At 43.7% G+C, this 13,742-nt stretch overlaps 1 protein-coding gene across 3 annotated transcripts in view; it reads right to left on the reverse strand.

Annotated features, from left to right (window-relative positions):
• Positions 1–13,742, reverse strand: part of CCDC102A (coiled-coil domain containing 102A) — a 54,404-nt gene that overhangs the window by 14,965 nt on the left and 25,697 nt on the right. For all 3 annotated transcript variants that reach the window (XR_007950942.1, XR_007950941.1, XM_051979915.1), the window contains exons 5-8: positions 10,539–10,655; positions 9,328–9,537; positions 2,738–2,908; positions 1,268–1,371 (exon numbers count right to left, since the gene is read on the reverse strand). Coding sequence is in view for 1 of the 3 variants with exons in the window: in XM_051979915.1 (XP_051835875.1) it covers positions 1,268–1,371; positions 2,738–2,908; positions 9,328–9,537; positions 10,539–10,655 (602 nt within the window). In the remaining 2 variants the exon portion in view is untranslated. The remainder of the gene's footprint in view (positions 1–1,267; positions 1,372–2,737; positions 2,909–9,327; positions 9,538–10,538; positions 10,656–13,742) is intronic.

Below are 13,742 nucleotides of genomic sequence, written 5' to 3' on the forward strand. Positions count from 1 at the left end.
GAGGCGGGCGAGGAAAGGAGGAGGTTAATAAAGAAGAAAACATGCCCTGGGTTACAGGGGTGCTGGAGTACAGAGCACTGCGTTCAGAATTAGGAGGGACTTGCCCCAGTTCAGTGCCCTGACCCAGAGACAGAACAAGGCCCAGCCCAAAGGGGAGACGGAGAAGGAAAAGTCCAGAGGGGAAGAAAGAGAAAGGAACGAGAATCCAGGAAGAGCAAAAAGAAATGGGAATCACAGAGGGAAGGGCAAGGAGAAGCAGGAGGGAAAACAAAAGCTTTGATAGCTGGTGAGAGAGGGTGAATGAGAGTCCGGGCGGCGAGCTCCCCCGGGGCCAGCCCTCACACACTCGCTGAGAAGGCAATCTCTTTAAAGGCACTTACTGATCATTTCCCTTTTCCTCAGCTCCCTCTGTCCCACTACTGGGTCCAGGAAGGAAGATGAGGGTAAGTGGGTTAGACCAGAGTCACGCAGCTGATGGCTTTGGCTATTTGTCAAGGACAGAGGGTCTGGACCAGTCCCTGGGGGGCTCACCTACCCTTTGAGATGCAAGAGTGGTGAAGAGACAGTGGGAAAGTACTTATGAGAATTCCCAGACTCCCTCTGATCCAGCCTTACCATTCTTTCCCACCACGTTCGGGTAGCTGAGCCACCCCCAGCTGCTGGGGGCTGAACCCAGATCAGAAGTGGGAATCTCCTTCCTTGGCTGGGGCCCAGTCCTGAGGGACAGGGACAAAGTTGGACAGCCACAAGGAGCTCCTCACTGACGCAACCCCTACTCTTCTTTAACCCTTTCCACACGCTTCCTGCCTTCGGTATTTGTCCTTCCTGTTCTCCTCATTGCTCCTGGGCCCCCCTTCCCCAGATTCAATCCTCACTTCTCCAGCCGTGCAGGCTTCTTCCTGGTCCTCCCCCCATCCCCATCCTCTCCCTTCTCAGGTCACTCCTCTCTGGCCCTTTGCCCTCCCGTTTGGCCAACAGCAGGATCTTGCCCTGGATACTGAAGGAACTGATCTTCTCCCAAATGACCCATTTCAGGTTGTGCCCATTGTGGCCGGCCCATTCCTGGTTAAGGTCACCTGACCGAGATGAGCAGGGGGAACCCAATTCCTGTGGCTGGACCTGAATCCAGAGAGTCTTCCCTGAACCACTGAGGCACCAAAGCAAATCTGGTGTGATGGTTTTGCTGCTGGAAGAGGTGGCTTTCTAACCTCCCCCCTCCGCTGCTCCTCCCCTCGCCCCCCAAGGCCCCTTCTTCAATCATATATACCTTGACTGCAGATGCTCCAGCTGTACTTGAAGGTTTTCACCGTGCTCTGTCTGCTCATCCAGAGACCTCTGCAGCTTCCGAGCCTGATTATGGGCTTCATCCAGCTATGGGGTGGAGACAATAGCAATCATCCCGGGCTCAGGTTCCTTCCCCCCCTCCAGGGTTGCTGTGAGAGGGCAAATCCTCTGCTCTGTCTGCCTCTCCCCTTCCTCTCTGCCTTGCCAAATCCTGGTCATTCCTCAAGGCCTATCCCTAACCCCTCCGTGTAGTCATCTTTGTCCCCACCCTCTGCCCTCAGCTCACAGGTATCCCTCCTTCCCATGAGCCCCCACAACCTGCAAATCCCTCTCCCCACATTTAGTATGCTACATGCTCTGCCCAGAATCATCATTTTAAAAATTCTCTTAGCATTCTAATTTTAATTTTTCAAAATATATGCAAAGACAGTTTTCAATTTACTGATCATTTCCCGCTCCCTTACATAGCAAGCAATCCAATGCAGGTTAACAATCTTTTTTTTTTTTTTTTAAACAACTACAACCATTGATAATACATGAATAATGAAAATTCCCATTTTATGATATTTATCATATAACCTGACATGATATTTATATATCACAATACTATCACATAACCTGCTATAATATATTGTCATATAACCTGATCTTCTTACAACAGCTCTGTGAGGTGGGTAAGGCAAAGATTGCTTTCCTTTGGACACTGAGGCTGAGAGGTTGTGACTTGCTCAATGTTGCTCACCAAGTAGAGGTCCAAACTGGAATTTGATGACAGGACTACTGATTCTGGGTCTACAGCTGTCTCTACAGCACTATTGGGTCACTTTTTACATGTCCGTATCTCAACTTTCTTTTGGGAAAATTCTGAGGGCAGGAGTTGAACCTTTCTTATCTCTGTGTGTCCCGTAGTGTAGTGCACAGAACCTCCACACTGGGACTGTGCAAGGTGATAAGGTGGAGTCAGGAAGCCCCAAATTCAAATCCTGCCTTCAGACGCTCCCTATATATATATTATAGGGCAAATCACTTTTTCACTCTTAGTTTCTTCATCTGTAAAATGGAGATGATAATACCACCTACTGAATAGAATTGTTGGGAGGAGCTAATGAAATGATATATGTAAAATATACTCTCAACTTTCTTAGTCCTTCAGAGATCCCTGTCTGAACATTTGATATCTCAAGAGAGTGCTGGACTTGGAGTGAGGTAAGGCCTGAATTAAAAATCCTTCTTCAAGGCTGACTAGCTGGATAGTCATTTAATCCCTGTCAGCCTCAGCTTTCTCATCTGTAAAATGGGAATGATAATGGCAGCTTTTTCCCAGGACTGTTGGGAGGATCAAACGAGCTAATAAAAACGCATTTTAGAAATCCCATAGCCCTATGTAAATGCCAGCCATCACTTTAGTTGCTTTTCCACCAGCTCCACCATCTGGCCCCCCGGCCCCCGTCACCTCGTCTTCGGCTTGGGCCAGCTCCTTCTTCAGTTCTTCCACGCGCAGCCTCAGCTTCTTGACCTCCCCCTCGTGCTGCTCCACCCGACGGTTGGCGTGGGCCAGTTCTGCCATCTTCTCCTGGTACTGCTTCTTCAGCTTGGTGTGCACATGCTTGAGGTCTGCCAGCTCCTGGAAAGAAGGCAGGGGCCAAGGATGGGGTGAGGAGCCCGTGGCCTAGTAGGGCTGCCAGGGCACACCGGCTCTCCTTTGTGGAGCTGTGTTACTCACGGCACAGCCCCCCCCAAAATAAAGCGAGCTAGATTCTGGAACTAAAGAGAACCCCAAAACCACTTCCCTCGGAGGGTGAGACGCAGACAGTGGTGGGCAAAAAAGCAGAGGGGGGACCCACGCCCAGTTCTGCCCAAACTCCTTCTGCGGCCCTCCCGGTGCCTCAGGACACCTTCAGAGCTTGCAGGTGCAGAGAAGGCCGAGGAGGCTTTCCTCCATCAAAGAAAGCAGGTTTTTGGAAGGGGAAGCCTGCCCCAGGTGGAGTGGCCCCAGGCCTGTGCCCGCTCCGGGCTCCCCCTGACATTTTCTTTTTTGCACCACCAGCTACGTCGCCAGGGTAAGGAGCTCTGGACGAATGACTCCTTCCACCAAAGCAAGACAGCCCCTCTCTGCCTCTTCCTCACTCAGTCTCAGAGCGCTGCCCGGGAGCACTGAGCGGGCAAGGGACTTACGGCCGGGATGCGTCAGTCTTCCCCAGTGAAGCCGTCTCTTTGACCACATGTCACGAGGCCATTCTCACTTAATGTTATCATCAATGATTTGAATACAGGCAAACAGCACTAACAAACATAACGGAAGATGAGGACTAGCATTTTATCGCACCCACTACGTGCAGTGGGGTGGAGCACCGGACCTGGACTCGGGAAGACCCAAGTTCAAAGACTGCCCCAGATTCTTCCTGGTTTTCTGATTCTGGGCAAGCCACTTAACTCTGTTTGCCTCAGTTTCCTCATCTGTCAAATGATTTGGAGAAGGAAATGGCAAACACTCTAATATCTTTGTAAGAAAACCCAAATAGAGCTATAAAGAATTGGACATTACTGAACAACAACACTAACAATGTACCAGGTACTGTGGGAAGCACTTTACAAATACTATCTCATTTGATCTTTACAACAACCTTGGGGGTAGGTGCTATTATCCCCATTTTACAGTTGAGAAAACTGAGGCAAATGGAAACTAAGTGACTTCTGCAGTAAGTTACAACCAGTACAAATCTGAGGTTGGGTTTGAACTCAGATCCTCTGACCTCTAGACTCATCATTCTGTGCATTAAGCCATCTAGTTGTCTTTATCTGGAATACACTGTATAGTTCTGAGTGTTGTTACTAAGAAGCTGGAGAGTATGAGAAAAAGGGCAATGGGGAGAGTGAAGACTCTTGATATTGAGCTATATAAGTCTGGCTGAAGAAGTCACTGGGCATCTCAAATTCAACACAAGAGAGATAATGTATCTCTCCCCCCCTCCCTGAAAACCTTTCCCTTCTTCTGAACTTTCTTCTTAATGTGGAAGAGACCACCAGGCTTATAGTCACCCACATTTGCAACTGGTATCATCCTCAACTTTTATTTCCCATTCATCATTTATAGCTAAATTGTCATTCCCTTCTCTAAAGCATCTCAAAGAGCATCTCTCTCCCCCATGGCAACTATCTCATTCAAGTTTTCATCATCTTTCTCCTGGAACGTTTTAATAATTTTCCTAACATTTCTCCCCTTTCAAGTCTCTTCTGATTCCAATATATCCTCTACTCAGCTGCCAAAGTATAAAGTATAAGTTTGTTCACGTAACATGTACTCCCTGCCCCCAGCCCCAGTCAACACACACAAACTTGGCAAACTCAGTGGTTCTGGGATCAATTATAAAGTCCTGTGTTTGACTGTGATGACTCTTTACAACTTGGCTCCTTCCTACCTTTCTAATCTTTTTATGTTCTACTTCCCCTCTATGCCCTTCACTCTAATCATATTGACTAAGACCATTTCTTTCCCCAAACACTCCATCTTTTATCTTCATGTCTTACAGTGGCTGTTCTCCCTGCCTAAAATGGTCTCCTGCCCAATTTCTTAGTCTGAGGATACCGTAAGAGTCTCCTTCAGGGAAAAGTCTGTCCTGGTCCTTTTAGGTGCTAGGGCCATACCTCAATGGTTATCTTTGATCTATCCTGAATTTATCTTTTCTGTTCTAATTTATTTATGTTGTCTCCTCTGTTAGAAAATGAACTTTGTGTACAAAAGAATTGTTTTTCTTTTTCTTTGCACAGTAAGCCTTAATAAATGCTTGTTAATTGATTGATTGAACTAGGGATAGCTAGCTCAGAGAGGAGGAGACTGAGGGGATATGATACATGTGATGACTGTCTTAAGTATTTGGCAGCTGGACTGTGAAAGAAAAACTGGATTTTTTTTGTCTCACCTCAAAGGGCAGAATGAGACACAGTGGATGCAAGTGTAGAGTAACGGATTGAGGTTCATGTTAGCAAAAACCCAACCAGCTTCCTAACAAGCAGAGCTGTCCAAAGTAGAATGAGCGGCCTTGGGAAACACTGAGTTCCTCCTCAAGGAAAGAGAATAGTGACCACTTGTTGAATATGTAGTAGAGGAGATTTTTGTTGGGTTGTTCTTGATCTCGAAGGCCAGCTCTGAGATTCTATGACTTAGAGATTTAGGTACTTTTAAGATTTGCAAAGTACTTTGCTTACATAATCCCAACTGACCCCATAATTAACCTATGAGTTCAGTGGTACAAATATTTTATTGCCACTTTACAGATGAGAAATGAGAAATCTGAGCTTGGCAAGAGGAAATAACTGACATTTCACATAGTCAACCAGCAATTACTATGTGCCAAATGCTGGGGATCCAAAGAAAAAAAGGGTCCCTGCTCCCAAAGTGCTCATGGTCTGGGGGAAGGGGAGAATACATGCAGTCACGTACAGACAAGAGATACAGGGGTTAGCTGGAGATTTTCTCAGATGTAACACAGCATGATTGCAGAAGGTGAGATGTGAGTCCTAAAAGATTTGAAGGAAACCAGGGCAGCCATGAGGAAGATGAGGAATAGTGCTCCAGATATGGGGGCTATTCAGGGAAAATACTCAAAGGGAAGGGAAGGAGCCTCTAAATAAGAGGCTTCTTGTTACCTGAAGATCAATCTCACTGCACTAAAGCAGAGAGAAAGAAGATGTAAGGCATACAAAGGTGGGAGGCAACCAAGTTTTGAAGCCTTTTAAAAACCAGAGAATTGTATTATTTGACTCTAAGGAGAGGTATAGGGGCCAATAGGGGCAACTAAATAGGAGAACAGATAGAATGTCTGGCTGGAGTGAATAAGAATCATCATTAGCTCAAATACAGTCTCAGACACATAGTAGCTGGGTTACTCTGGGCAAATTACTTAACCATTTGCCTCAGTTCCTCATCTGTCAAATGTACTGGAGGAGGGAATGACAAACTGCTTCAGTATCTTTACCAAGAAAACTCTGTGGGTTCACAAAGTCAGACACATCAAATGACTGAACAATGGAGTTGATTAAATAAGGGGGTGACAAGACAGAACTAAAACTCATAAGTAAGTATCCTCTTTCCACTATGGGATGACTTAATGGTTGCTGTACAAATTCCTCTTCTTCCAAGGTATTTCCCTCACCTCTTTTCTGATGATATTTCATCATCCGAGGTTCATTCTTTAGCATTAAAACACTGAGGGTGGAGATTAAAACGAAGGACTTTTATTAAGCCAATATTGGTCACCAATATTTTAGTGTATATTGGTTTATCAGAGCTTTATCAACCCTGTAAATGGTCTATAGGGTAGAGTGCCAGGGCCTGAAATTAAGACTTATCTTCCCAAGTTCAAGTCTATTCTCAGATACTTGCTGTGTGACTGGCAAATCACATAAATCTGTCTGCCTCAGTTTCTTCATTTGTAAAATAAGCTGGAGAATGAAATGGCAAGCCACTCTAGTACCTTTGCCAAGAAAACCCCAAATGGAGTTATGAGGGTTGGACAGAACTGAAATGACTGAATAACAAAGGTGGGCTACAAATATGGGAGTGACTTAGACATTACTCTTTAGGGAAGACCTGGCTAAGATTAGTTCATACTTTCTATCTGGAATGGTCTTTCCTTTACTCCTTTTCAATCTAAGTCCTATTCATCCTTGAAGGCACAATGAAAGGCCTTATCTCTTTCCTAAACTCTAGTCCTCAGGGATCTCCTTCTTTGAGGCTTAGATCAATAGTGTATCGATCCTGGAAAGTACTTTAAGGATCCAAAACTACGCTTCCTCATTTTATAGAGGAAGACTTGTGGTTCAGAAAGAGGAGACCACTTTGTCCTACATCACACAGCTAATGAATTTGATAACTTATCACCCTGTGGGGTTACCAAATTACGATCTACTTTGCCCCAACTAGATGATAAATTCTTGGTAGGTAGAATTCCTTTGGTTGGATGATTGCCTTATCATAGCAGACATTCAATAAAGTTTGTAGAATTCAATAGTAAGCACCTAAGACATAATTGGTTATTAAGAGGTTAAGATGAAATACCAGGAAAACAATATCATGGAAACCAAGGGAAGAGATTTTTGAAAAAGGTTAGTGGGAAGCCATAGGGGAAAGTGTAGTGGAAAGGCCAAGAAAAGAGAGAAATGAGGAAGAAACTACAGACTTTGGTCAAGAATGTTCTTGGGAGGGCAATAAAAGCTTTCTTCCTTTGCTTGCTAGGATAAGGATGGGCAGAGAAAGCACTTTCATTAAAGAACTACTGAATGTTAAATGAAGATCAGAAGATGACAGAATTTGAGATTCAGAAGGGAGCTCTGAGACCATCTAGGTCCACAGCTGAACAAGAATCCACTTTACAAAATACTTAACAAATGATCATCTAGTCTTTGAAGACCTCCAGGGATGGGGGACTCACTTATTCCAGGAGACTCCTTCCACTTTTGAATAGCTCTAATTGGGAGGAAGTTTTTCTTTACCTAAATTTGTCTCTCATTTCCATCCACTGTTATTAGTTTTGTCCTCTGTGGTCAAGCAGCATATGTGAAGTTCCTTTTCTAAATTCAGATATTTAAAGATAGTTATCATGACTCCTGTAAGGCTTCTTTCTTTAGAATAAACATTTCTTATTCATTCAACAAGCATCTAAGTGTTTCCTATAGGCCATCTGTTGGGGGATGGAGAAAAATAAAGAAGGAAAGAAAGAGAGAGAGGGAGAAGACAAGAGAAAGAAAGAAAAAGAGAAAAAAGAAGGAAGGAAGGGAGGAAGGAAAGAAAGAAGGAAGAAAGGAAAAGAAAGAGGGAGGGAAGGAAGAAGGAGGAAGAAAGGGAGAAGGAAAAAAGGGAAGGAAAAAAAGGAGGAAAGGGGGGAAGAAGGAAAAGAGAGAGTAAGAAGGAAAGGAGGGAAAAAGAAAGGAAGGAAGGGATGAAGGGAGAGAGGAAGAAAGGGAGGAGAGAGGGACAGAGGAAGGGAGGGAGGAAGAGAGGGAGGGAAAACAAAAAAAGGGAGGGAGGGAGAAAGAAACAAAGAACAGCTTCTGCCTTTAAGGAGCTTTTCATTCCCTTGGAACCTCATATGTCATGATCCTGTCATGATTCATTACCTCAGTTACCTCCTCTGTACATCTTCTGAATTTAAAGTCCTTCCCAAAAATCTGGTAGCCAGAACTAGACACGATCTTCCAGGAGGAAAGGAGAAAGACACCCAAGACCTGACTCTCTTACAGTTTTTTGAAGAATACTCCTTGACTGTGGGGTCCTTGGGTGAAAAATGGAGATGTTTTTGCTTCTCACTTCACAGCCTAACTCAGGCAAGGTCTGTCACCTGCTGATTTTCTCCAATTTACTGTCTCTATCTTGTTTGTATAAGCTGTTTTCACGTCATCTCCTCCATTAGACTGGGATCTCCTTGAGAGCAGGGACTGTCACTAGCCGTTCTTTGGATCTGCAGTGCTTAGCACAGTGCCTGGCTCATGGTCAGTGCTTAATGAATGTTTACTGACTGACTGTCCTAGGAGCCCATTCTAGTAGAAGAGATTAGATGTTCCCCAGTTGCGGCTCATTTTTATGTCTTGATTGTGGTTTTCCTCAGATTATATTACACAGGAAAGAACACTGGAATTGGACTCAGGAAGACCTGAAATCAAATCTTGCTCAGATAATATGATGATATAGTTGAAAAATCCTAAAAATTCAACTAAAAAGTAATTTGAAATAATAATTTTATAATTTGGAGTATTCCTTACTATCTCTTCTTAGAAGTTCTGTTGGTGATAATAGAGAAATGCTGATGATTTACATGGGTTTATTTTATATCCTGCTACTTGGCTAAAATGTGTGTCCCTTAAACTTTCTCAGCCACAATTTCTTCAATTGTAAAACAGGGATACTTTAAAGAGTTGGTATGAGGACTAAATGAAGTAATACATGTAAAGTGCTTGACAAACCTTAAAGTGCTATATAAAATCCTGGATATTCCAATTACCCCTCACCTGGGGTTGAAGTACCCACCCAGGTCCAGGTCCCCCCACCTTGTTCTTCTCAAAGAGCTCGGCCTGAATGGCCTTGAGGTCCGAATCCAGGGCGCTGGCTGTCTGACGCCGCTTTCGGGCCAGCACCTCCTCCAGGTCCTCAATCTGTGCTCGAAGCTTCTTGTTTTCCCTCTCGAGATTTAACTTCTCTGTCTCAAGCCGCTCTCGACGGCCCCACTCAGCGGCGTTCTCTGCCTGCAGACGCTCCATCTGGGGAGGAAATAAAGTTAAGGGAGAGTCTTAAGGAGACCCCCTCTGCATGGGGAAGAAGGAAGAGCCCCAGCTGGGCTCCCCCAGTCCCCAATCCTGCTAGGCCATTTCTAGCTACAGGAAGTAGGTCCAGCTGCAACAGCTATAATTAACTTGGGTTTGTTTGTATGTTGGTGCTGTACGTGTTCTATGTCTTCCTCACATGTGCATGTCCTTCCCAAACAGGCTGGGGGCTTCCTGAGGGTTGAGACTCCCTATCACACCAAGGACTTCCTGAGAAATAAAGCGTCATTATGACAAGATTCCCAGGAAAGGGAAGTCTATATTTATATAGGTACGTATGTATGTACGTCTATATATAGTGCCATATATATGTATGTTTTTTTTGAACACACACATATATATATATATAAACCTGTAAATGTGTGCCCATGTATCTATACATAATACACATATATGTCTGTCAGATATATATATAGTATATGCAAATATGTGTAGGTATAGGTATATATTTGAATATATATGTGTGTGATATATACATACATGTATGCTTCTGGTATATTTGTGTGTATCTATAATTGTACCTATGTTATTTTATATATTATGTTTTATGTAGCACGTATTTATTTTATAAATACATATAAATTTTATAAAACACATATGTATATTTTCTATAGCATATATATGTATCTATCTCCCTGACCAAACTGGAACCCCTTTCGGTGTCCAGAAAGGGTGCTGGCCACCTTTATCTTTCTCCTAGCACCGAACAGGATCTTCACATAGCAAATGCTCACAGAATGCTGGTGGTCGCTGGTATGTCCCCCATCCGAATGGAGGCTCCTTGAAAATGGGAATTAGGTCTCCTTGCCTCCCTCCACATTGTGACTGCTTGTAATAGAAGCCCTATTAATGATAAATGCTTGCCTGGCTACAGTGGAAGAGCAGGGTCTCGGGGCTGAGACCGGTGCTGGGGCCCCCTCCTCTTCCCTCCAGCTCACCTCACTCCGAAGTTCTGCTATCTTTTTGTCCATGCTGGACCGAGCCCCGAGTTCATCTTCCAGGTCCTCTGACATGCGGCCCAATTCATCCTGGTGCATCTCTTTAAGGATGTTGAGCTGTGATTATTAATCAGAGAAATGCAAATTAAGACAACTCTGAGATACCACTACACACCTGTCAGATTGGCTAGAGTGACAGGGAAAGGTAATGCGGAATGTTGGAGGGATGTGGGAAAACAGGGACACTGATACATTGTTGGTGGAACTGTGAACACATCCAGCCATTCTGGAGAGCAATTTGGAACTATGCTCAAAAAGTTATCAAACTGTGCATACCCTTTGATCCAGCAGTGTTTCTACTGGGCTTATACCCCAAAGAGATCTTAAAGGAGGGAAAGGGACCTGTATGTGCCAAAATGTTTGTGGCAGCCCTGTGTGTAGTGGCTAGAAGCTGGGAAATGAATGGATGCCCATCAATTGGAAAATGGCTGAGTAAATTGTGGTATATGAATGTTATGGAATATTATTGCTCTGTAAGAAAAGACCAGCAGGATGAATACAGAGAGGACTGGAGAGACTTACATGAACTGACGCTGAGTGAAATTTGCAGAACCAGGAGATCATTATGTACCTCAACAACGATACTGTTTGAGGATGTATTCTGATGGAAGTGGATCTCTTCGATAAAGAGCTAATTCAGTTTCAATAGATCAAAGATGGACAGAAGCAGCTACACCCAAAGAAAGAACACTGGGAGATGAATATAAACTGCTTGCATTTTTGTTTTTCTTCCCGGTTATTTATACCTTCTGAATCCAATTCTCCCTGTGCAACAAGAGAACTGTTCGGTTCTGCAAATATATATTGTATCTAGGATATACTGTAACCTATTTAACATGTAAAGGACTGCTTGCCATCTGGGGAGAGGGTGGAGGGAGGGAGGGGAAAAATCGGAACAGAAGTGAATGCAAAGGATAATGCTGTAAAAAATTACCCTGGCATGGGTTCTATCAATAAAAAGTTATTTAAAAAAATAATAATACCATCCATTAAAAAAAAAAAGGATGTTGAGCTGTGGAGACAGCACCATTTCCCCAACCCCATGTGTCTGGGTCACCAGAGAATCCTGAGGGCAAGGACAGAGCTGGACAATTTGGAGCAGAGGAGTGAAGTAGAACACAGACAGAATCAGCCATAGACTGAGCGCTGGGAGGGCCTCTAGAACACAGAATGTTAGAGTAGGGATGTCCTTAGGCTACAAATGTCAGAGCAGGGAGACCCTGGAGATCCTTCGGCCCACCCACTCATTTTTCAGAGGATCCATAAAGAAGCTGTATCTCTTGTGTTAGGATAAGCAATGGGAACAGGGAAAGCTCCTTGGGGAAAAAGCCCTAATGCTCTTATATCAACCAGGGATGGTTTTAGCTTGATGGACAAAGGTCAGTTCCTAATTCTCTGGCGATTATCTTCAGCACAGTGTATAGTCTTAGGCTGGGAGTTATAGATCTAGATTCCAGTCCTGACCCTCTCATAGAATTGACAAATTCAAAGCTGGAAAGGACTTTAGATGTTCTGAAGGCAAACCTCCACTAACCTATCTTGCAGAAGGAAATGGAGTCCCAGAAGGGTTGGATGACCTTCCCAGAGTCATACAGCTAGTAACTGTACGAAGCAGGACTTGAACCCAGGTATTCCTGATTCTGCATCTAGCATTCTGTCACATTATTTATCGATTCAGCAAACATTGTCTCCTCATACAGAGCACTGTGTTAGATGCTGGAGGAGATGAAAAATTTAATCAAGACTTAGAGCCAAGTAGAGATGAGATAGACACATTTAAGTGCATAATTCAAAACATTCCGTGGCTAAGTGCATTAGGAAGGTGCAAAACCAAAATACTATATGAGGTCTGATAGGAAGATTGAGACTTCCCTGAAATCAGGGAAGTCTCAGGAAACAGTTGGCATTTGAACTGATATTAAAAGATGGATAAGAACAACAGGTGAAATGGGAGTCATTCTTGGCATAGAAAACTTATAAGCAAAGGCATGGAGGCAGGAATGTGCAGTTTCTTTGGGAACAGAGAGCAGTCTACTGGGGCCAAAGCATAGAGCTGGAAAGAGAAGGTGGCAATTGATTATCAAAGGTCTTGAATCCAACCAAAAAACTGGTTTAATAGAAATTAATGGGGAAAGGTTGAAAGAACGGGAGGAAGAAAGTAAAGGTAGAAAAACCTGTATGGAGGATGCTGTAATTCTTCAGGTAGATGGTAATAAAGGGCTGTTCTAGACTGATAACAAAAGTCAGAGAAAGAAGGAACTGGTATGAAAGATGGGATACAAGGGCTATCAGCAGTACCTCACCACTACTTGGATAAAAGTCAGTGAGAGAGAAGATGGACAGAGGTCAATTTTTAATTCTCTGGTGATTTTCTTCAGGCTAATGTATAGTCATAGACTGGGGAGTTATAAATCTAGATTCCAGTCCTGGCTCTCCTACCAAGTTTGTGGGACTTTGGGCAAGTCAAATGTAGATCACAGAATCTACTGACTGACAATAGTAATAAGAAGAGGAAAGAACTGGTGTGAGAGATGGGATACAAGGGATAACAGTAGGATTTTACATCACAACTACTTGAACAGAAGTCAATGAGAGAGAAGAGTCAACTCTCACACCAAGATTTCAAACTAGGGATACGGGATCAATGGTGACACTACAGATAGAAACAGTGAGGTCAGAAGAAGAAACAGATCTAGGTAAATGATAATAGTTTAGTTTTAGACATGGTGAGTGAGAGGTAGAACATCCTGATAGGGACATCTTATGGGCAATTAGAAATATGGGCTTGGAATTTAGATAGATTTTGGAATCATAGGCTCAGAGGAGATAATGGAAGTAATTGGAGTAAACGAGATGGCCAAGGGAGAGAAAGGTAAGAATACAATAAGGCCAAGAAACCCCACTCCCTGAAGAGTACCCACTATAAAGGGTCAGAAAAGGGATGAGGAAACAGGAAGAGAAATGGAAGGAAAAGACAAAGGAAGGAGGAAACAAGCAGGTTATTTGTGAAGACTCATGAAGGGGTATCCAGTAGGAGAAAGTTGTCTGTAGAGTTAAAAGTCCCAGAGAAGTCAAGGAGAATGAAGGAAAAAAGGACCATTAATTTAATGATTAGGTCACTGGCAACCTGGGAGAGGACAGTTT

This window comes from Antechinus flavipes, chromosome 2 (assembly GCF_016432865.1).
Source record: "Antechinus flavipes isolate AdamAnt ecotype Samford, QLD, Australia chromosome 2, AdamAnt_v2, whole genome shotgun sequence".
NCBI lineage: Eukaryota > Metazoa > Chordata > Mammalia > Dasyuromorphia > Dasyuridae > Antechinus > Antechinus flavipes.